This window comes from Haliotis cracherodii, unplaced genomic scaffold, assembly GCF_022045235.1.
Source record: "Haliotis cracherodii isolate W230 unplaced genomic scaffold, xgHalCrac1.p SCAF_26, whole genome shotgun sequence".
Classification (NCBI taxonomy): Eukaryota; Metazoa; Mollusca; class Gastropoda; order Lepetellida; family Haliotidae; genus Haliotis; species Haliotis cracherodii.
The window spans coordinates 5591421-5616119 of record NW_027266282.1 but is presented as its reverse complement, the minus strand read 5'-3'; the positions used below and the strand labels follow the sequence as shown (position 1 = coordinate 5616119).

At 41.6% G+C, this 24699-nt stretch overlaps 1 protein-coding gene across 5 annotated transcripts in view; it reads right to left on the bottom strand.

Annotated features, from left to right (window-relative positions):
- LOC139473029 (dynamin-1-like) overlaps nt 1–24699 on the bottom strand; it is a 66148-nt gene that overhangs the window by 27106 nt on the left and 14343 nt on the right. For 3 of the 5 annotated variants that reach the window (XM_071255539.1, XM_071255538.1, XM_071255537.1), the window contains exons 2-9: nt 12414–12487; nt 10167–10316; nt 7334–7537; nt 5985–6083; nt 5222–5330; nt 3940–4134; nt 2063–2198; nt 932–999 (exon numbers count right to left, since the gene is read on the bottom strand). In XM_071255539.1, coding sequence (XP_071111640.1) covers nt 932–999; nt 2063–2198; nt 3940–4134; nt 5222–5330; nt 5985–6083; nt 7334–7537; nt 10167–10316; nt 12414–12487 — 1035 coding nt within the window. Of the gene's footprint in view, nt 1–931; nt 1000–2062; nt 2199–3939; nt 4135–5221; nt 5331–5984; nt 6084–7333; nt 7538–8542; nt 8583–8766; nt 8805–10166; nt 10317–12413; nt 12488–24699 lie in introns of those variants that run through there. The other 2 variants (XM_071255541.1, XM_071255540.1) reach the window with 2 other exon arrangements.

Below are 24699 nucleotides of genomic sequence, written 5' to 3'. Positions count from 1 at the left end.
ATTCGCGAGTACAGGCATCGGGGTGATGGTTCAAGGGGCATAATCTGTACAAATCTGGGAGTGCATATTTCTTTCATTCTGTAAGCACACCCAATATATTTCAGCATTCTGACGGCGGTCTGTAAGTCCAGACCAGATGATCCAGCAATTGATATTATGAGCAAGGACCTACACTGTCATAGTGCGATGACACACAATCACGGAACCTGATCACCTGATCCATTTGACCACCTACCGTATTCGACGTAATAAGCGCCCAGGGCGCTCTCAAATTTAGAAACAGAGGGCTCTTATTAGAATATTATTTTGGTGTAAAAACAGAGTTGAAAGATAGATTTCGTGGTTTATGCTGACAGCCTGAAGTGTTTATGTACGACAGATATATTTTTCCAGAATTTATTAGCCCATAACTAAGGGTACATATAACACACAAGTGCGTAATATACACGGATAAATAAGTCTTGTGTACATTGATCAATCGGAAGGGGTGCTAATTGGGATTGTTCACCAGCCAATATATCAGCAAATATTAGAGCAGGGTGCTTATTACGTTAAATAGGGTATTACAAACTGCACAGAGTGTTTGGGGCTAATTCTTACAGGGGAAATATAGGACTGAATCCTCATAACATAGGTGTGAAGCAAAAACAGACATCTTGAGAGAGTGCAAGCAAAGTAATTATTGTTTACGCTTAAGTTACCACTTTTCCAGCTATTTCTGGGTCAGGCACACCAGTGCTCGATAGCAAGAGCAACAATCCTGGTATTCAAATCATTTATGAAATGTTGATCAACGTAATGTCAGTCGTAATCTGATTAACACAGATAAACACAAATGATTGGACTAAAAACCCACCATTGCATCCCACACTAGTAACCAAACAATTCCACTTTTCTCAAGGCAAGATGCTTCCACCTTCAGACAACTTACCTGATACCGTGGATATTTTTAATGACTATGCCAATCTCTTTACGTAGTTCTCTTTCGTCAAACTCCATCTGAAAACAAAAGAAAAAATAAGTTGTTGCAAGATCAGTATTAATATCAGATATCAGTTTGTAACTTGGTGGCGGTGTTGTACAAGTAGGTGACCAAGGCTGGACCTGACACTTGCTTAGCTTTATTTCATAATAAATAAACGTAAACATGTAAATCCATTATCTTCCAGCTTTTGTAAGAGAAGGAGCTGGCACGGTATTCCTAATCTTCCCAAGGAGAGGGAGTTACCTAGCCATACAAGTCAAGTTCCCACCCTTGCCGAACTAGGCTGGAATTCCGGAGTTACCTTTTGGCTGGACTAACAAGTCAATGCATAGTCCAATCAAAGTAGAGTAACGAACTAGACATACAGTTCGTAAACAACATGGATTTCAAGGTGCAGATTTTGGTCAACTGCAGGATTTGCAAAGTATATGAAGTGTTATGATGCATTTCGCAGGGTAAGACCTGTTTTATTAAAATACAGATCTTGATTTTTGGTCAGATTGTTTTGACAGGGCGCCACCATTTTGTTTGAAGCAAATACAGGGATATGAGAGGTGGAATCTGATTGGTGAAGCACATAGAAGGGACATCACTCGTAATAGCCACTGGTGGCAATACAATCGAGCCTGGAAACTCCAGCCTAGTTTGCCAAGGATTGGAACTGGACTATTATAGTCAGTTAACGTCCTTGACTCAAGAAGATGAGTATTCCTATCAGGAATTGAGTAGAGTCTTCTTCTCATTCAGTATGTCAGCACAAACACCTTCCGCCTAAACTATGCAAACACCGTCTGCCTAAACATACACACACACTTTTCTTAGAAGTGTTCTGCATATGTCGTAGCACAGTGTCCATGATGACTGTCTTGTCAGTCTTACAGGTTATCATACTGTACCGCAATGTAGTTGTTGTGAACAGCTAAGTTAGCAAAACAGTGCTTCTTACATTATTATTTTTTCTTTTAATATCCCAGAGTTGGAAGATCCATTAATCATTTTATTTATAAAAAGTATCACCGAGCCAGTATGCTCTATACAATGGGGTGACTGTTTCATCAACATCAACTGCTTTATTACCTTCACTAATTGGAAGGGAAATCTTTCGTGGAATATTCGGTTAATCTTGGCGCCACCAGACAAGTCTTCTGTATTCACATGGGTGCCACTACCTTCAATATCGCGTTCAAAGTCTGTGGAAAACTGGTTGATCATTCTGAAAGAGAGGACAAAGTGTTGTTAGAAACAGACTAAAATTGTCAAGGAGTCCTGATGAATGATTACGGCCTTGGTCCCTACACTATCCTCAGTACTCACTGCATCATGGCCTTGGTCCCTACACTATCCACAGTACTCACTGCATCACAGCCTTGGTCCCTATACTATCCATAGTACTCACTGCATCACGGCCTTGGTCCCCACACTATCCACAGTACTCACTGCATCACAGCCTTGGTCCCTACACTATCCATAGTACTCACTGCATCACGGCCTTGGTCCCCACACTATACACAGTACTCACTGCATCACGGCCTTGGTCCCCTCACTATACACAGTACTCACTGCATCACGGCCTTGGTCCCCACACTATACATAGTACTCACTGCATCACGGCCTTGGTCCCCACACTATACACAGTACTCACTGCATCACGGCCTTGGTCCCCTCACTATACACAGTACTCACTGCATCACGGCCTTGGTCCCTACACTATCCATAGTACTCACTGCATCACGGCCTTGGTCCCCACACTATACATAGTACTCACTGCATCACGGCCTTGGTCCCTACACTATCCATAGTACTCACTGCATCACGGCCTTGGTCCCCACACTATACACAGTACTCACTGCATCACGGCCTTGGTCCCCACACTATACATAGTACTCACTGCATCACGGCCTTGGTCCCTACACTATCAACAATACTCACTGCATCACGGCCTTGGTCCCTACACTATCCATAGTACTCACTGCATCACGGCCTTGGTCCCTACACTATCCATAGTACTCACTGCATCATGGCCTTGGTCCCTACACTATCCATAGAACTCACTGCATCACGGCCTTGGTCCCTACACTATCAACAATACTCACTGCATCACGGCCTTGGTCCCCACACTATACATAGTACTCACTGCATCACGGCCTTGGTCCCCACACTATACACAGTACTCACTGCATCACGGCCTTGGTCCCTACACTATCCATAGTACTCACTGCATCACGGCCTTGGTCCCCACACTATACACAGTACTCACTGCATCACGGCCTTGGTCCCCACACTATCCACAGTACTCACTGCATCATGGCCTTGGTCTTTACACTATCCACAGTACTCACTGCATCATGGCCTTGGTCTTTACACTATCCACAGTACTCACTGCATCACGGCCTTGGTCCCCACACTATCCTCAGTACTCACTGCATCATGGCCTTGGTCCCTACACTATCCACAGTTCCCACTGCATCATGGCCTTGGTCCCTACACTATCCACAGTACTCACTGCATCATGGCCTTGGTCCCTACACTATCCCCAGTTCTCACTGCATCACAGCCTTGGTCCCTACACTATCAACAATACTCACTGCATCATGGCCTTGGTCCCCACACTATACACAGTACTCACTGCATCATGGCCTTGGTCCCTACACTATCCATAGTACTTACTGCATCATGGCCTTGGTCCCCACACTATCCATAGTACTCACTGCATCACGGCCTTGGTCCCCACACTATCCATAGTACTCACTGCATCACAGCCTTGGTCCCCACACTATCCACAGTACTCACTGCATCATGGCCTTGGTCCCCACACTATCCACAGTACTCACTGCATCATGGCCTTGGTCCCCACACTATCCACAGTACTCACTGCATCATGGCCTTGGTCCCCACACTATCCACAGTACTCACTGCATCACGGCCTTGGTCCCCACACTATCCACAGTACTCACTGCATCATGGCCTTGGTTTTTCGTGCGGGGTCGTCGGGGCGGAAGTTCTTGTACTCATCGACCTCCTTCTCCATGGACAACATCTGAGTCTGCAGACGGTTGCGCAGCGCTGGCAGCGTGTCACGGATGTGGTTGGTCAGCTGCTGATTCAGCACCTTCTGCAGGAAGGGTGTGCCCATACGGTCAGCCATGTGTCTGAAATAATCACACAGATCACGTAAGGTAATGTGTTCTTGTTCCCGCAATGTTCCGTGGGGTGGGGAATCTATAAGATTTGTACAATTTTGGGCTGAAAACTGACAAAAGAGATTGCACAATTTTATTGATTTGCTAAAACTGTGAGCACTAACATTTTATTATGCTTTCTTATAGATTATCGTTTCATCCCTTATCTGTGAAAGTATTTTCAGAAAATGGTGATCTTTGCCCTGCATGCCAATATAGTACAGTGTGATTTGGGTGCAGTAGTTTACAGTACTAAGACCCTTCTTTGCTTAATTGGCCAGTTATGTATTTCTATATATCTATTTCCTATATCTTTACATATTTTATCTAAGAAAGAGTCAAATACAGGCCAAGTTCAATGCAGTGTTCGTTCAAAGCTGATAAACTGAATGACGTCATCTCCGAAGTAACTTAGATCTACATGTCATTCACATCATTCACACAAAGTTCAGTCACAATTTTCTCTTTTTCTCTCTGAATATTTCACTCTGGTTCCAGACTAAGTCGCTACAAATGGACACTTAACCTTGAAGCAGAACAAAATATTATTTCCTTGCACAAAATAAAGACAACAGGAAACCCTGACAGGATGACTTCTTTCGGAAAATATACGTTATTGATGTTTAACAACAAAGATTTATAAGGATAATTCATTTGCCTGTCCACAGGGACTGATGGTAACATGAATTACCGGTTCAAGCCTAATTTTTACGGTAAGAAAACTGGCAGTTACTGGTTAACAAGAACAATGGTTGGTTGGTTGGTTGGTTTATTGTTTAACGCCGCACTCAGCAATATTACAGCTATATGACGGCGGTCTGTAAATAATCAAGTCTGGATCGGACAATCCAGTGACTAATATCATGAGCATCGGTCCACGCAATTGGGATCGATGATATGCATCAACCAAGTCAGCGAGCCTGACCACCCGATCCCGTTAGTCGCCAACGCTTTTACGGCAAGCATGGGTTGCTGAAGATCTATTCTATCCCGGATCTTCACGGGTCACAAGAACAATGGCAAGTTAGGGAACCCTAGCAGACAACTCTCTACTCACCTGTATGATGAATGAGACAGAAAGAACTTGCGCTCCGCAGCCAGGGCAGCTCGGATATCCTTCCTGCCCTCGATATCCCGCTGACTGCGGTTCACTACACCAATGTATCCTGTAGGCCAACAAGTCAGCGTCAGATATAGTGAGTGAGTGAGTGAGTTGGGTTTGATGCCGCTTTGAATTTTATTTCAGTTTAATGTTGGATAAAGCCATGTAAAGCAAGATTGGACATGTCCTGCTTCAGTGAAGGTGACGTGAAATGTGTTTTAAGATTATTGCACTTATATAGCGACACGCATGCGGGGGTGTGTGTGTGTGTAGTTGTACTAGTCTGGACTAATACCGATTTTATAGAGCTAGCCGACTGAGATACCATGCCGCAGTTTAACATGAAAACCCCACACAGACAAAGTATACCGACTCCAAGCCGACCAGTCCTTGGTATCACGTGGTATCTAGTATCGAAGTCCGACTTTCTGCTCTCCAGGCAGAGGTTCGACCAGCAGACCTCCGAGGCGCTCTCCGGGCAGAGGTTCGACCAGCAGACCTCCGAGGCGCTCTCCGGGCAGAGGTTCAACCAGCAGACCTCCGAAGCGGTTGCTTCAGTGAAACCCTGGGTATGATGGTGACAAAACAGGACACATGATTCTGAGATTTGAACCCATGATCATAGGTGTCTGGCATGCCTAAGGGAGGTAACTCTGCACAGGGAAAAGTGGCCCCAATCCCCACACAATCTCACAGCAGGCAACAGATGTCCACTCACCTCTCCGTAGTGGTAGAAGCCTGTTTTCCAGGATTTCCCGGGCGTCTGTCCCATCATCCATCAAATCCAGCTTGGTAATCACGCCAATCGTCCGTGTTCCTGAATATCAGCAGGTCAGAAATAGAGAAGAGTAGGTTTAATGCCATTTTGAACAGTATAACAGCCATATAACATGTTTACAATGCTTCAGAAGACGAGGATGTACACATTTGCTTCCACTGTAAAAGGAAAAGGAAGCTATGGTAAAAAATATGTCTAGAACATTTATCATCAATAGAATGTTGATTTTGAGTCTTAGGAACCTTGAGGTTATCTCCCACAGTACTTGAACGTATGGACCGACCGATCCATCTTCCCGAGGAAAGAGAGTTAACTGACTATAAAAGTCCAGTTTCCACCCTTGCCGAACTAGGCTTGTATTATGGAGTTACATTTTGGCTGGACTAACAAGTCTATGCATAGTCAAATCAAAATCGTGCAACAAAATCGAAATCTGGTTCGTAAATTATCGTGCAGATTTTGATCGATTGCAGGATTTGCAAAGCATGTGCACAGCCAGGTCGTTGTCAACAGATATTTTCCAAATCTTTTCATGTTTTTTATCAAGGTGCTCACGTGATTTGATTTGTTGATGTAAGACCTGTTTTATCACAATATAGATCTTGATTATCGATCAGATCCTCCTGACTGGGTGCCACCATTTTGTGTGAAGCAAACGCAAGTGATACGAGAGGTGGAATTTGATTGGTCCATAGGAGAGGCTTAGAAGGGACATGACTGGTAATAGCCACTGGTGGCGCTATGATCGAGCCCAGTAATTCCAGCCTAGTTCGGCAAGGGTGGAAACTGGACTTTTAAAGTCAGTTAACTCTCTTGCCTCGGGAAGATGCGACCGATCTCAGACTCATATCTTAGTTCTCGCTAGTGCTAGACAAAGATCTGAAGTCATCCCATTACGGGTCATGTCAGAACGACCTTTCGAAAACTTTGACCAACCAATGAAGTATCTTCCATTTTAAATGAAGCGAGAAATAGATGCACAGCTTGTAACTGTTGTTCGGAATACCCTGTGTTACCTTTTTGAGATTGCATGATTAGAAAAAAAAATTCTGACTGCCACTTTCCCAATCTGGTAAGCAACGCTCTGATTGGTCAAATGAATGGTTGTTCTGACGTGACCCGTAATGGGATTTTCTCAGATCTTTGTTTAACAGCAGCGAGAACTGAGATCTGATTTAAATGAGATTGTGGACCTACGCAATCATCCACTTTTAACCACTTGATCACTGGGGATGTGATGTACAGATATAAGCCAGGTTAACACACAGCTGACTCCTATAATTTCTGACCTTGAGGATCAACTTCCTTAGCAATTTTCAGAGCATCTGAGTTTGCGAGATCTGTGTTGGCTGGGGACACAGCAAGGATGAGACAGCTGTCCTTGGAGATGAACTCAAACAGCATGCTCCGAATCTGCATCTCAATGTCCACTGGCTGGTCACCAACTGGGACCTTCGTCATACCCGGCAGATCAATCAGGGTCAGGTTGAGCACTGAAACATGGAGCGGCGTTGTCAACAACAACAACAACAAGATCTATAACACAGTCCTCACTTTGGAGACCATATCAATAAACCATGCCAACAAATGTCATTAGTGTCCGTGATTTCATCAAGAGGTTTCCCAGTTTCCAACACCAAACCTCTTGAAGACATAAACCATTTTAAGCAATTCAATTTTAACTGTGTCAACACTGGGATTTTGGGCCTTCAATGTTTTGATGCACGGGGAACAAGAACTAACATAGAGAGTACAAGAACCAAATTCCCCTTGAGACCAGTGGAAACCTCATAATGTTACTTCACTCATCAGCGCACGTTTTTTATGTCATTTTCATTTTTCAATATCCTTTAATTGAAAGACTGTACACCCTAAAGGAGAGGTAGGTCAGTGCTTCAATACCTGGCCGCGCTATACCATAAGACGTTGCCTGGTCTGATCGGAATCGTATACCGTATTTTCTTGAGTATAGTGCACACTTTTTTCCCCCCAGAACTCAGATGTGTAGAAGGGGGTGCGCATAATGAGTTTTGATGTTTTTTCAGTTTTTTCACCCGTTCCTTTACCGGAATTCGCTGAAGGGGTACGATGTAATCTTTTCTGCGCATAATATTCGAAAAAAATCTTTTTCCAAAATACTGACTCTGCTAGAGTGGTGTGTGCATTATACTGACTGGGGTATCCAACAAGTTGAACTGCAGCATGGAATATTAGTGAGCTAGCATTAAAAGATCAGCCTGACCACCCGATCCATTTCTTCCCCTATCAGCATACTTTGTTGTGCCTTATACGCAGGTTGATTGTAATGTTGGAGACACCGGGTACTTACTGTTTGGAGAGTATACCCGCAGGTTGATTGGAATGTTGGAGGTTCCCGGGTACCTACTGTTTGGAGAGTATACCCGCAGGTTGATTGAAATGTTGGAGACACAGGGTACTTACTGTTTGGAGAGTATACCCGCAGGTTGATTGTAATGTTGGAGATACCAGGTACTTACCGTTTGGAGAGTATACCCGCAGGTTGATTGGAATGTTGGAGACACCGGGTACTTACTGTTTGGAGAGTATACCCGCAGGTTGATTGGAATGTTGGAGACGCCGAATACTTACTGTTTGGAGAGTATACCCGCAGGTTGATTGGAATGTTGGAGACACCGGGTACTTACCGTTTGGAGAGTATACCCGCAGGTTGATTGGAATGTTGGAGACACCAGGTACTTACCGTTTGGAGAGTATACCCGCAGGTTGATTGGAATGTTGGAGATACCAGGTACTTACCGTTTGGAGAGTATACCCGAAGGTTGATTGTAATGTTGGAGACACCGAGTACTTACCGTTTGGAGAGTATACCCGCAGGTTGATTGGAATGTTGGAGACACCAGGTACTTACCGTTTGGAGAGTATACCCGAAGGTTGATTGTAATGTTGGAGACACCGGGTACTTACCGTTTGGAGAGTATACCCGCAGGTTGATTGAAATGTTGGAGACACCAGGTACTTACCGTTTGGAGAGTATACCCGCAGGTTGATTGGAATGTTGGAGATACCAGGTACTTACCGTTTGGAGAGTATACCCGCAGGTTGACTGGAATGTTGGAGATACCGGGTACCTACTGTTTGGAGAGTATACCCGCAGGTTGATTGGAATGTTGGAGACACCAGGTACTTACCGTTTGGAGAGTATACCCGCAGGTTGATTTGAATGTTGGAGATACCGGGTACCTACTGTTTGGAGAGTATACCCGCAGGTTGATTGTAATGTTGGAGACACCAGGTACTTACCGTTTGGAGAGTATACCCACAGGTTGATTGTAATGTTGGAGAAAACGGGTACTTACCGTTTGGAGAGTATACCCGCAGGTTGATTGTAATGTTGGAGAAAACAGGTACTTACCGTTTGGAGAGTATACCCGCAGGTTGATTGTAATGTTGGAGACACCGGGTACTTACCGTTTGGAGAGTATACCCGCAGGTTGATTGGAATGTTGGAGATACCGGGTACTTACCGTTTGGAGAGTATACCCGCAGGTTGATTGTAATGTTGGAGATACCGGGTACCTACTGTTTGGAGAGTATACCCGCAGGTTGATTGGAATGTTGGAGACATCAGGTACTTACCGTTTGGAGAGTATACCCGCAGGTTGATTGGAATGTTGGAGACACCGGGTACTTACCGTTTGGAGAGTATACCCGCAGGTTGATTGGAATGTTGGAGACATCAGGTACTTACCGTTTGGAGAGTATACCCGCAGGTTGATTGGAATGTTGGAGACACCGGGTACTAACCGTTTGGAGAGTATACCCACAGGTTGATTGTAATGTTGGAGACACTGGGTAGTTACTGTTTGGAGAGTATACCCGCAGGTTGATTGGAATGTTGGAGACACTGGGTAGTTACTGTTTGGAGAGTATACCCGCAGGTTGATTGGAATGTTGGAGACACCGGGTACTTACCGTTTGGAGAGTATACCCACAGGTTGATTGGAATGTTGGAGACACTGGGTAGTTACTGTTTGGGGAGTATACCCGCAGGTTGATTGGAATGTTGGAGACACCGGGTACTAACCGTTTGGAGAGTATACCCGCAGGTTGATTGTAATGTTGGAGAAAACGGGTACTTACCGTTTGGAGAGTATACCCGCAGGTTGATTGGAATGTTGGAGATACCCTTGTTTTTGCCAGTAGCTTTATCTGTCTCCTCCTCAATCTCCTTCCGTACTTCGCTGAAGTCTGAGTACTTCCGTCCCTTCTGATGTAGAAATTCGGCATATTCTGGGCACAAAAAAGTACATACAAAAATAAGGATGAAATAATCACAGATGATGACTTGTGTTCTTTCTATACAGTCCCTATGTATTCAACTGGAGTTCAAAAATGGGAATCTCTGGGTCCTTGGGATTTGCAGCAGCTGTGTTTGAATCTAGGGACCCCCCCCTAAATCTTATTGTTAAAAACTTGGGTCATGACAAGGACTCTCTCTCTTGCTTAGCTGTGAAAATGACAATTATACCATGTATACTGTATTCAACGTAATAAGCGCCCCGCTCCAATAAGCGCCCACGGCGATATTTGTTAATATATTAGCTAGTGAACGATCCCAATTAGCACCCCTTCCGATTGATCCATGTACATAAGACTTATTTATTCGTGTATAATACGCACTCATATGTTATATGCACCCTTAATTAGGGGCAATTAAATTCTGGAAAAATATATCTGTCATATATAAACATTTCAGGGTGTCACCAAAATACTATTCTAATAAGAGCCAGCTATTTCTAATTTTGAGAGCGCCCTGGGTGCTTATTACGTTGAATACGGTACGTCCCTGCAACGTTTCATCACAATACAATGTTATTAACAGTAAGGATACAATGTATTACCGAAATATAATTTTGTAATGCTCAGCATATCAGTTGATTTTAAATAGCAAATTTTATCATGTGTTTAACTTCACACACTTGCCAAATAACTTCAAAACATTTCCGGAATTCCAAAAAGTAATTTGGCAGAGATAGGGGTTAATTCTCAGTTACGTCCCTTGCTGGCATGCGCAGTCTTACACACAGGTCAACAACATCAACACTGGGCCCCAAGATGGCGGTGTGATTAATTGTTTCATATGTGAAAGGCTACCGCTAAACAAAGATCTGAAGACATCCCATAAGGGGTCATGTCAGAACGACCTTTCATCCGACCAATCAGAGTGTCACTTACAAGATCATGAAAGTGACAGTCAGAATGTGTTTTCTAATCATACAACCTCGAAAACTTTAACACGGGGTATTCTGAATGATAGTTACGGGTTTAACGACTGAATCCATACAATCTAGACCATCTGTTAGCCATTCCAGAATGTTATTTTGTTTAGGTTTCAAATTTGTAATCGAGAATTTGTCAAAATATGTTGAAGCGTAGTCACCAATTTGAAATTAGTGCCGTAAAGCACGAGAAAGCTGCCTTCTGATTGGTCATTCCATTGGTTGGTCAAAGTTCGAGCAAGGTCAGTCTGACGTGACCCATAATGGGATGTCCTCAGATCTTTGTTAAGCGGTAGCGAGAACTAAGATACTGTCCATTTAAAGAAAGGACTGACAGCAGATTGTTCAGATTACCATGGTTACTGTGATAAACATTGACATTTATTATTCTCGTAAATCCTTTGAATTAGTTCTTTCAAGTCAACGCCCTCTAATCATGCAAGGGCCATGAATATATCATTAACATGAATAATGACTTTCAACAAGGTCAATGTGGAATTCTTCACAAATGAATGAAACAGTAGCAGGATTCTCTGTTTCCTGGTGAACACTATTTCTAACAACATACAGAGTTACCCCAAAAACTATTCAAAACCAAATTACTTTCAATTAACTTGCATACAGAAACGCATGCATTAAATGGAAAAGGCAATTGTTTGAAAACAGCATGCGTAAATACCGAATAAAGTTTTTTCAGCATGTGTACCACAGAGCTAATTTCTAAAACACAATTACGAGCTAATTCACTTTCCGACTCAAGCCTTTACTTTGGACAGTTATGTACATCTAAAACATTTTTTTTAAATCTCAAAATGCTTACCTATTTTGAGAAAAACCCAATAGAGTGATGAATAGATGAGTGAAAATATATTAGTTACCCAATGAAAAATGTAATAACCCAATTAAAACAGAAACCCTAGAGTAAAAACTCCATTGCTCAAAAACATATCTGGAGCTCAGCAACATATCCTAACACCACAGAACACGTAGAACGAATAACAAGTTCCAAGATGACATCTGAAACTGCTGGAAGCAATGCCTGAGGGCAGGTTCCCCTTCTCGACAGTAATTGCAACAACATGGCAAACAACACAGAAACAGCACCTACCGACTCTGTTGTTGATGAGCTGGAGCACCAATGGCCTTCTTGTTACAATGCCCGAACCTCTTGGCAAGAAATCTCTGAAAATAGACCACGTTATATTATTCATCAAGTTCATGTGCAACACTTCAAGCTGGAACCGAAAAAAGATATTCTGGTCTTGCCTGAAGACACTTTTCCAGCATGTCCAGTAACCATGGAAACCAGAGTATTGATATTAGTAGTAGTTTTTTTAACAATGATAGTGCAGATATCAAAATCAAAAGCTAAAAAAAGAAACATTTGGTTATGATCATTATTTGTTCATTCATTCAAAAATAATAAAATAATTCAAATAAAAATAATTAATTAACAACATACTGTCTGTTCAAAAGAACAGTTAGATTTATTGACCATGATGAGTTGAACTATCAATAGTATTATATATTTTTTTTCCCAGGGAAAATTGGTTCTCCGGCAATGGCAATGGCAATGGCAATGGCATTATCATGCATCTTCAAGAAATTAAATTGTATTCCAAAAAATGCTGGCAAGGTCAATGGTTTTAAAAAAAAACAGAAAATAACTTGACATGCTGAATGTCCTAAAAAAATGGGTCTTTGTTCCCCAAAACATTGAATTACTCCTCCTTTCAAAGTTTTTGTTTGTAAGTTGTTTAACCCTGCTCTCAGCAATATTCCAGCTATATATGACAGCGGTCTGCAAAAAATCAAGTAGGACCAGACAATCCAGTGATTGACGTCCTGAGCATCGATCCATGCATTTGGGATATAATGACATGCATCAACCAAGTCAGCGAGCCTCACCACCCAATCCCGTTAGTCGCCTCTTACGACAAGCATGGGTTGCTTAAGGTTGTCACTGGGGTCAGAGAAATGGGCCAGTCCATTAGCAAGAAATATTTACTACCCGAGGAAAACCCTCATCCCTGGTTAAGGTCACTCTACTAAACTTCTACTAGCATTCATGAAACCTAGAACATAAGAAACGCTGGCAAATCTCCCTAGCACTTTGTTCATATAGAGACTTATCAGCTGCAGTGTGTTGTCAGAGAAAATCCCTGTTTTGCCAACTCCTTGTTCCAGCCCCCTTGACAACACAGTGCATCTTCCCGAGGCTAGAGAGTTTGTCAACTGACTATAAAAGTCCAGTTTCCACCCTTGCCAAACTAGGCTGGTATTATGGAGTTACATTTTGGCTGGACTAACGAGTCTATGCATAGTCCAATCAAAATCTCGCACCAAAATCGAAATCCGGTTCGTAAACTGTCATGCAGATTTCGGTCGATTGCAGGATTTGCACAGCAACTCGTTGTCAACAGATATTTTCCAAATCTTTTCAAGTTTTTAATCAAGGTGCTCACGTGATTTGATGCACTTCGCGATGTAAGACCCGTTTTCTCACAATACAGATCTTGATTATCGATCAGATCGTCTTGACTGGGCGCAGCCATTTTGTTTGAAGCAAATGCAAGTGATACGAGAGGTGGAATCTGATTGGTCCATAGGAGAGGCATAGAAGGGACATAACTCGTAACAACCACTGGTGGCGCTACAATCAAGCCCAGGAATTCCAGCCTAGTTCGGCAAGGGTGGAAACTGGACTTTTAAAGTCAGTTAACTCTCTTGCCTTGGGAAGATGAACAGAGTGGGGTGAACATGAATAAACATGACAAACACGGATCCTTCTATTGCTTATCAAATGCAGCAAGTATCCAGTATGACAATAAAGTATGCAAATGCCAACTGCACCTGGCATTGCATACACAGATGCAGTTTATTGGAATGAGTCAAAGTGGTTTCATTTATCAAATTACCACCAACATTCCAGCTGCATTATTTTGCCTGCAAATAGTCAAGTCTTGGCCAGACTCAACAGTGGTTGATAACATGAGCACCAGTGTTGGAAGAGGTTAAAATTTCATGATTATTTTTTTTGATAAAGCAAGTGATATTGAAATAAAAAAATGAAAAATATAAATAGTGCCATGGCATGGCAGCTCACCTGGACATGTAGTCAACAGTTTAAAATGTCAACAAAGACAGATGCTCAACAAATGTTGGTGTCTGTTTCGACATTTGCACATGTTCCACATAAATACTCATGACTAAACACTGAAGTTAAAATTTGATTATTTGACCAAAATATGATGTCATCAAAAGCACGATAAGGAGAAAACTACATGCATGTCGTTCAGCTCCCTCAGTGTGGCAATTTTAGATGAGAAGAAGTTAACAGAGCAAAATATGTACTTTGAGGACTTTTTAGGGCATACTCAAATAAAGGTCAAAATTTAGAATAACAGGAAACACAGAACACACATGTTGAACATGTTGAGTCCCATAACTAACTTATGACACACATACCGAATTTCATTGTATTTTGAGTGAGTGAGTTTGGTTTCACACTGCTTTTAGCAATCATCCAGCAATATCATGGCAAGGACTTCACACATTGTACCCAGGTGGGGATCGAAACCAGGTCTTCGGTGTGACAAGTGAACGCTTTAACCACAAGGCTACCACACATTATTTTTTTTTAAATTGCCAGAGTTTTGTCTTTGTTTGTTTGTTTGTTGTTTAATGCCACACTCAGCAATATTCCAGCGATATGACATCAGTCTGCAAATATTCATCAAGTCTGGACCAGACAATGCATCAACCAAGTCAGCGAGCCTGACCACACGATGGGTTGCTGAAGGCCAATCCTAACTGGTCAATTGGTTAGTAACTATAAATAGCATTCTGTCGGAACGTCTTCTGTTTACTGCAGTCTGTGATATAATCGTGATAATCCACACGATCCCAATTGCGTGGATAGATGCTCATGTTCTCAATCACTGGATTGTCTGGTCCAGACTCGGTTATTTACAGACCGCCGTCATATAGCTGGAATATTGCTGAGTGTGGCGTAAAACAAACAAACAAACAAACAAACAAACAAACAAACATAATCCACAAGTCTGAGGCCCAAGTCTAGTCAAATATTGTTTGGTCTAGTAAGCTCAGCTAATAACATAATATCATAATAAATCTATTGAAAATGACCCTCGGACAAGTCTGAGTCAAATTGGGGCTTGTAAATTCAAAATGAATTGGCACAGACTGTTATGTTTTTTCCTTATGTCATTGTCACCATGTCCGCTTACAGATTCATTGAACATGTTAAAATAACCTCATGCAACTTGAAAGGAATCAATCACCGATTTCATGGTCGGGTTATAATGATTGAGACCAATCAATTATCCATGCAGATTCTTGATGCAACACGAACAACACTCAACATTGTGTGAGGATTCATGGCTCACACTTGCAATCACACATTGTAACGACCTGACACTGCCAACCCAGTGGTCGATAGCATGAGCTTCATCTCACACACCATCATCCAGGTCACACATTGTAACGACCTGACACTGACAACCCAGTGGTCGATAGCATGAGCTTCATCTCACACACAATCATCCAGGTCACACATTGTAACGACCTGACACTGACAACCCAGTGGTCGATAGCATGAGCTTCATCTCACACACAATCATCCAGGTCACACATTGTAACGACCTGACATTGACAACCCAGTGGTCGATAGCATGAGCTTCATCTCACACACCATCATCCAGGTCACACATTGTAACGACCTGACACTGACAACCCTGTGGTCGATAGCATGAGCTTCATCTCACACACTATCATCCAGGTCACACGTTGTAACGACCTGACACTGACAACCCAGTGGTCGATAGCATGAGCTTCATCTCACACACAATCATCCAGGTCACACATTGTAACGACCTGACACTGACAACCCAGTGGTCGATAGCATGAGCTTCATCTCACACACAATCATCCAGGTCACACATTGTAACGACCTGACACTGACAACCCAGTGGTCGATAGCATCAGCTTCATCTCACACACAATCATCCAGGTCACACATTGTAACGACCTGACACTGACCACCCAGTGGTCGATAGCATGAGCTTCATCTCACACACAATCATCCAGGTCACACATTGTAACGACCTGACACTGACAACCCAGTGGTCGATAGCATGAGCTTCATCTCACACACTATCATCCAGGTCACACATTTTAACGACCTGACACTGACAACCCAGTGGTCGATAGCATGAGCTTCATCTCACACACAATCATCCAGGTCACACATTGTAACGACCTGACATTGACAACCCAGTGGTCGATAGCATGAGCTTCATCTCACACACTATCATCAAGGTCACACATTTTAACGACCTGACACTAACAACCCAGTGGTCGATAGCATGAGCTTCATCTCACACACAATCATCCAGGTCACACATTGTAACGACCTGACACTGACAACCCAGTGGTCGATAGCATGAGCTTCATCTCACACACTATCATCAAAGTCACAAAACAGAAACTCCCCCATCAAAATTAACAGTAGTTCAAGTCTTACTACAGACATGGAGTTCAACATGGCGCACAAATGACCTTTTCTGCCCAGAATCAGTGCCGGGTGATGTCTATCAAGTATGTGGTTCCTCTTCACATTCAAAAGCCCTCTGTTATTTAACACAGACAACTTCTCTATTGCTAATAAATTCCAGTCAAAAGGGTTAAAGAACCAAATTACATAATGACAAAAAATACAAAAATAATTGCAAAAGAATCAATATGTACAGCGATAACATCCTCAATCTCCCCAATGAGACAATTAGCCCCACGATTCCTTTAACTAACAGTATCACTGGTAGCCCCCTGCAAATTCACCACCAATAATTTATTTATGCCAGTAGCTTCTTTCAAGGAGTTTATAGCATCAGCGTTAATTTTCTAAGTGGGTTCTGCGACGCAGGGGGTGTTTACGTTAATCAATCAGCTAATCAATAATCCTCGCCAAATTCATCTACCTTTTTCTGCATCACAGAATTCCATTCTTCCAGCATGTCTGACACTTATATTGAAAATCTAACCAAGTTTATTTGCCACCTGACAAGTCGTTCACTTTATCAAATGAAAATGCCAATTTGTTTACTGGGAAACGGTATCCTACTTTGTTATGGGCAAGTATCTGGTCCACTCGTCTAACAGGATTCTTACCAGGATGCGGAGGTCCCCGACCTGTGGTTAGTCAGGTGATATACTGCTGAATGACAATAACAAGAAAAATCCATGGTAACACTACAAGTTGGTCAAGTTTGCATCTCCTTCTGACTATGCACACATTCATTCTGACTTTGATATGTTTGAATCAAGATAAAGCTTTAATCAACTTCAGTGTGTGCATGTCAGGGGTAGAATAGATCTTCAGCAACCAATGCTTGCCGTAAAAGGCGACTATGCTTGTTGTAAAAGGCGACTAACGGGATTGGGTGGTCAGGCTCGGTAACTTGGTTGATGCATGTCATCGATCCCAATTGCGTGGATCAATGTTCATGATATCAATCACTGGATTGACTGGTCCAGACTCGATTATTAACAGACCGCCGTCATATAGCTGGAATATTGCTGAGTGCGACGTTAAACAACAAACCAACCAACCAACCAAACCAAGCATGTTCAGATTGGTTTATACATGTATCTGAACAGTTTTTGCCAGTTCTCAAAGAAAACAATTCACAATTAGATATTTTGTATCCAACTTTTGAGGCCTACAGTGGGTTTTTGTTTTTGTTTGTTTGCCTGTTGTTTAATGTGCATTCAGCATGTTCAGTAATATTCCAGCTATATGATGGCGGTCTGTAAATAATCGAGTCTGGATCAAACAATGTAGTGAGTCACATCATGAGCATGGATCCACGCAACTGGGATATATTGATGACAAGCATCAACCATGTCAGAGCCTGACCACCCGATCCCATTAGTCATAGGCTGCTGAAGACCACTTCTAACCCGGATCTTCACCAGGATTCAATATTTCAGGAAACAAGCCATTCTAAAAATGTTCACAAATTTTCACCAGCTTTGGGCCCCTGGATAGGAGCATAGGCACTTGTAACCAATGGTGACAGTGTGATAGTGTTTCAATGATGGATCTCACTGAGGTTAGGTATTTCACAGTTCTAATTGTGACGTAGTCTACAAAGTACTTTATCTACTAGGTCTGGGCATTCAGCGATTGCTCCCATGAGTTTGAATGTGAGTACCACTTTATCAAACTGGGATATATTTAAAGCCTCACTGCCTGTCGCAACAGCTGCAGGGGTCACTCAAATGGTCAGTTGCCAGCAATGTGTTTTCATGTCTAAAGAGTCTGCCATGTAATGTGGGGCTCTACTTTAACCATGTTAACAATTCCAGTAATCAGAGCACACGCAGCATATCAATCATGATGTAATTAACACTACCAGTGTTCATTTAATTCTAATTATATTTTGTAAATACCGTATTCAACGTAATAAGCGCCCAGGGCGCTCTCAAAATTAAAAAGAGGGGGCTCTTATTAGAATATTATTTTGGTGGAAAAAAGAGAGTTGAAAGATAAATTTCGTGGTTTATGCTGACACACTGAAATGTTTATATACGACAGATACATTTTTCCAGAATTTAATTACCCATAATTAAGAATGCATATAACACACGAGTGTGTATTATACACGAATAAATAAGTCTTGTGTACATTGATCAATCTGAAGGAGTGCTAATTGTGATTGTTCACTAGCCAATATATTAGCAAATATTGCCGTGGGCACTTATTAGAGCAGGGTGCTTAGTGCGTCGAATACGGTAATCATTATAAATAACAGAGCAAGGATGTGCCTCGACACCAACTTACTATAATGTGTTGCGTGACCCAGCAGAGTCTGGTACCTCAAAACTCCCACAAGACAGTTTCAGGTGTATTATGTGGCAATTTTTATAACATTAGTCATGATATAAAACAAATATTAGCCCATCCAAAAATTACAAATACATGTCACGCTCCTGATAAAGGACATACTTATTTAAAAATCCTAAACAGGCAAAGTGTGCGTGGGGCATATCATGTTTTTTAAATAACCTGTTTTTCTACTTCACAAACTTCAGTGTGCAATGTTGTGTGTATGATTTCATTTTGAAATAACCCTTTACTTCTACTTCATGTACTTCAGAAACGAAACTTATTGTAAAATTCTCTATGGTGGCAGCCCATGAATACTTAAGCATGTTACATCTCAAGGAAAATAAACATCAGTTTTGAAACCATGATACGTTTAAAGAGGTTTCACATCCAATTATTCAAAGCCGGTCCACATTGATAAATCCGTGCAGCATCCGATCTATTTCGAAATACTTCCCTTACATTATACCCTTCATATCAAAATAATTTCCCTCCCACAAAACGCATACGCAATTCCATACAAGCCATCCTCCCATTATGGCAGCAGCTGTAATCATGGCTGCATCACCGACCAAAAAAAGCAATTTCTCGCCAAATACTCATACTCTACACAGACAGCGCAGACCCTGATCAATGACTGCGAATATGATGGTAAGAGAAAGGTGCTCGGTTCTGTCAAGTCTTGTACAATCAAGGGACAGTGATGTAGGTGTGATCCTGTGACGACTGGCCATCAGTTACAGAAGCTAGTAATTGGAAGATGATGGCTGCAACAGTTTCTGGCTGAGACGATGGTTCTCAAGAGACAGATCTTAATAAGTTGGAGGCATGGGTGGCCCAGCTGTCTAGAGCGTGGGAATTCGCGTTGCAGAGTTGCCTCCCTTGGGCACGCCAGAAACCTTTGAATGTGGATTCGAATCACACTTCGCCTAATTATATTTCTAGGCGTGGTCACACCATACCGCTGTTTGTGGGTTTCACCAAAGTGGTAAACGTCTGAGACCTGCATCACTTCGAGCTTTCTTCCCAACATCAAGATGACACGGGGGGATTAGATAACTGTTCAAATATATACTCACTCACTCACTCACTCACACACACACTCACTCACTCACTCACTCCAGTCTCAAAAACCTTCTCTAGAGATGAGTATTGTGAAGTGAAATGGTGTTTAATGTCACGTTCAAAGATTGTCACACTTATATAGAGACTTGAAAACAGAATCGTGTCCACCTATACCCAAACCGTTATCTGGTACATGACTATCCGTCACAGCCCTAAACTAGAGAGATATGAAACTTTATCACTTATCAGCAAATGACACGACACATGCTGAACAATGACAATGATGAGCTTCCTTGTCCAGTGGCCGTCAGTCAGCCAACACATTCCTAGTGACATGCTCATTGTTCTGACAGTAATTAACCAACTCAAGGTCACTGTGTTAATCTGTTAACAGATCAGTATCCACTGGCAACATAATCACATTCATAAAACACTACAAATGTTGGCCCTGTAGGGGTTTCAGATCAGATGGGTCCCCAGTACCCCATGCTGTGCTATATGTCCAGGTCAGAATAGGTCCCCAGTACCCCATGCTGTGCTATATGTCCAGGTCAGAATAGGTCCCCAGTACCCCATGCTGTGCTATATGTCCAGGTCAGAATAGGTCCCCAGTACCCCATGCTGTGCTATATGTCCAGGTCAGAATAGGTCCCCAGTACCCCATGCTGTGCTATATGTCCAGGTCAGAATAGGTCCCCAGTACCCCATGCTGTGCTATATGTCCAGGTCAGAATAGGTCCCCAGTACCCCATGCTGTGCTATATGTCCAGGTCAGAATAGGTCCCCAGTACCCCATGCTGTGCTATATGTCCAGGTCAGAATAGGTCCCCAGTACCCCATGCTGTGCTATATGTCCAGGTCAGAATAGGTCCCCAGTACCCCATGCTGTGCTATATGTCCAGGTCAGAATAGGTCCCCAGTACCCAATGCTGTGCTATATGTCCAGGTCAGAATAGGTCCCCAGTACCCCATGCTGTGCTATATGTCCAGGTCAGAATAGGTCCCCAGTACCCAATGCTGTGCTACATGTTCTGGTCAGAATAAGTCCCCAGTACCCCAAAAGCAATGAAAATTTTCATCTTCACACAGTGGGGAAACTGTATTTGATTTTGGGTACCTGTGACTCAAATAATGTTGCAAGTAATATTACCAGATTATATAGATATATCCTCGGATATCCTATTTTCGAACATTAATTATTCCACTGCGAATACATGCATCTAAATATATTAGCATTAGTATACACAAAAAATTACATTCGACTTATATTTCTGTTCATTGTCTACTTTAGGAGAAATTACACTAATATCTATGTATTTCTGTTCATTGTAGACTTGGGAAATTATTCGCAGGACAATTATAGATTGTTTAGGAGGCATGTTTACCACCATCAGCTGTTCCTGTCGTTGGCATGCAGGAGACAACAATCTGCAGTTATCAAATTTCGACGATGTGTGTTTAGATCGTAATTCAATATATTTAGAGTGATGACATGAAATAGTGATTGTTGTAAATGGTATTTCAGTTTGTTGGCCAAAAATATATAATTTATATTCCAGTGCTTTCGTCAATTCCGTCGTCTTATTTCCGTCTGAACTGTGTACCATATCAGAGTCCGGGTCTCTGACCTTATGAAATGAAATGTTATTAATCATGTTATATGGACTTTTCAAATAATTAGAACTGACAGTTCATTTTACAATGACTATTGCTCAAGGTTCACTCTCTTGTTCAATTGGCAACAATTAAGTCATTTATTTCACACAGAAGACGGCGTGTTTGCCATGTGCAGCAGCCAGAAAATGTTTACGAGTAACCGGAAGTTGAAAAGATTGTTGACACTCACAATGTTTAAGAGTTACATTTGAATGATTAAGTCACAGTTTTCAATTATTATGGACAAATTTCGAAGCTAACGTAACGTAGCATATTCTAAAAAATCTAAATCCAACTTGCTGTTTGGCCACTAGAAATAGTTCAAAATTTGTAATTCACGCATGGTGGCCTTGCATGAGTATACGTTCATGAAAACTCTTCCACCGGTGCCGTCACCTGCTAGGCGCTTCTCATCTAAAATAAGATCATTTCTGATCTGAAATTTGTTGATTATTTTGGAGAAAGAATTGTATGTACATGATGTATATTCATTTAGTTTTTGTTTTGCTGTCATTCCAAAATCGAAATTTGCTCATGTTTTGAAACTTTACCCACGATTGCCTTTTTTCTCTTGATTTCTGCATGGACGTACATACATACTGAAATACAGGTTATCTCTACAATGCCATAAAATTACTTATTAGAACATAGATACAACAGGAATTGGAAAATTTTTAATTCCGATATGGGAAGTTTTAATGACATTTGCTGCAGAATTAGGGCGAGACCAGCCTCTGAACAAGTCTAGATAAATTCCTGAGATTATTCATATTTATAACAGAAGAGTTATCTTTCCTTGTTGATGGCTGCTATGATGGAACTAGTTCTCAGGCAAACACAATACTAAAAGTAAATATGGGGCAAAAGGAAGAACAAGATCCTGGTGACTTGAACGTAAAAAAAATGAGCTTTTGGTCATCATGGTCAAGCTGAGGGGAAATATGCTTTCTCATGTTCATAACATCTCTTAGAATAAGAATGAGGATGTCTTATTTCTCTCAACTGACAGCTGAAAAAACACTATCCAAGCACCAAGTAGAATATTCTTGAAGGTCACACGACATGTGACTGTGGTTGATTAATGAGATTAGCGACCAGACTCCCACTCCCAGTATGCAGTAATTAGTCCTGTTGAAACGAGGTCACTACTGCTACTGGCACACACCTCCTCACTAAACACTGCTGTGTTACTGCTGTAGTAGTACTGCTGTAGTACTGCTGTAGTGCTGCTGTAGTGCTGCTGTAGTACTGCTGTAGTACTGCTGTAGTACAGCTGTAGTACTGTACTTCTGGACTTGACTTGATGTCAGCCATGGCCCCCCTGACTGATAAAACTCCCAAACAAGGAGGTCTATTTGAGAATATGACTGGTCATCAATGATAAGTAAAATAATCCATAAAACAGATCTACAGTCTGGGAACTACAGTGATCCCTTGCTACAACGCTACCTTCGGGGGCCAAATTATTGATGAGCGTTATAGATGATCAGCGGTTTAATGAAAGTCGAGTCGTAGGTGGTAGATGACCCAGAAAACAGTATACATGCTCTGCCTACCTAACACGATCTATGTTGCACATTTCAGAAGATATTTATGATTCATAGTGTAAAAAAAGAATTGATCCAATATCAATATGCGCTTTCAAAAAAGAACAATACATTGTATCCCTTCATGTGAATAAGCAGGTAGATCTATAACAAACTTGGTCAATAAAAGTATGAAATTTGATATAAAACATCACTAGACATGATGATTTTACCATTTAAAATGTATTTCCTGCTCTCCAAGGTACTGTTTTATATGCAGAGATTAAGATTACCGGGTGTATTTTCTCTTAAACTCAGACGGAAATAGCAATCAGCTGTGCATACGTTTCCTCCCAATCTACCGGTGATTCAGTTAAAACGTACCCAGTGATACCACTTTAAAGAATCTGATGCAATGGTCGGAAGAAATTGTATCTGAAATTATTATTTTATCAGGAATAATATATTCCAATATTGTGTTATTTTAGTTGCAGTTTCCACCATACATACTTAAAATTATAATAACCACAAGCGTAGCACTTTGGTACAGATTGTATGCAGGATATTTTTTGACGTATGGAACGATTTTGACCAGTCACCGTAGGGAATTCCCGCACTACATGTATTTCGATTAAGAAAACGTTATGTTGACATTTAATAGTCAAACTGCCTCAAATATGACTTTTAGTGAGTCATGGTACGACATTTATGATATGTGTATCCATTCTCTTACTACTAAAGTTCGTTTCAAGGTGACAATAGCAGTAGTCTGACCATGGTTGCTGTAAATAACGGTGAGTTGTGTTATTTACCGATCACTTCGCATACGATTTCGCCGAAATTAATGTAAACATTATTATAATTATTGAATGAAATTTTGAATATAATTAAAAAAATATATTGCAAACATTAGTCCAGATAAACAATGAACATTTTTCTTCTTACCAGATATTATAATAATAGGATCAAATTGCGTACTTCAGATTGGATTTGTTGACTGGTATTTCCGGTGTTACGTGATCGCGGTGATCAGCTGATAATGTTTTCTGAGATGGGGGAAAACATCGCGACATTGGAAAACTTGAGCATGTTGAGTTTACTGAAAATGTTAGTAAATTTTGGGAGCCATGCTTTAACGCATGCTATAACCGAGTTAGCTCTATCTATAGCGCTATATTGAAGGGCGCAATAACGAGGGAACACTGTACCTGGTATTAGAAACTGCCCTTGGTTATGCT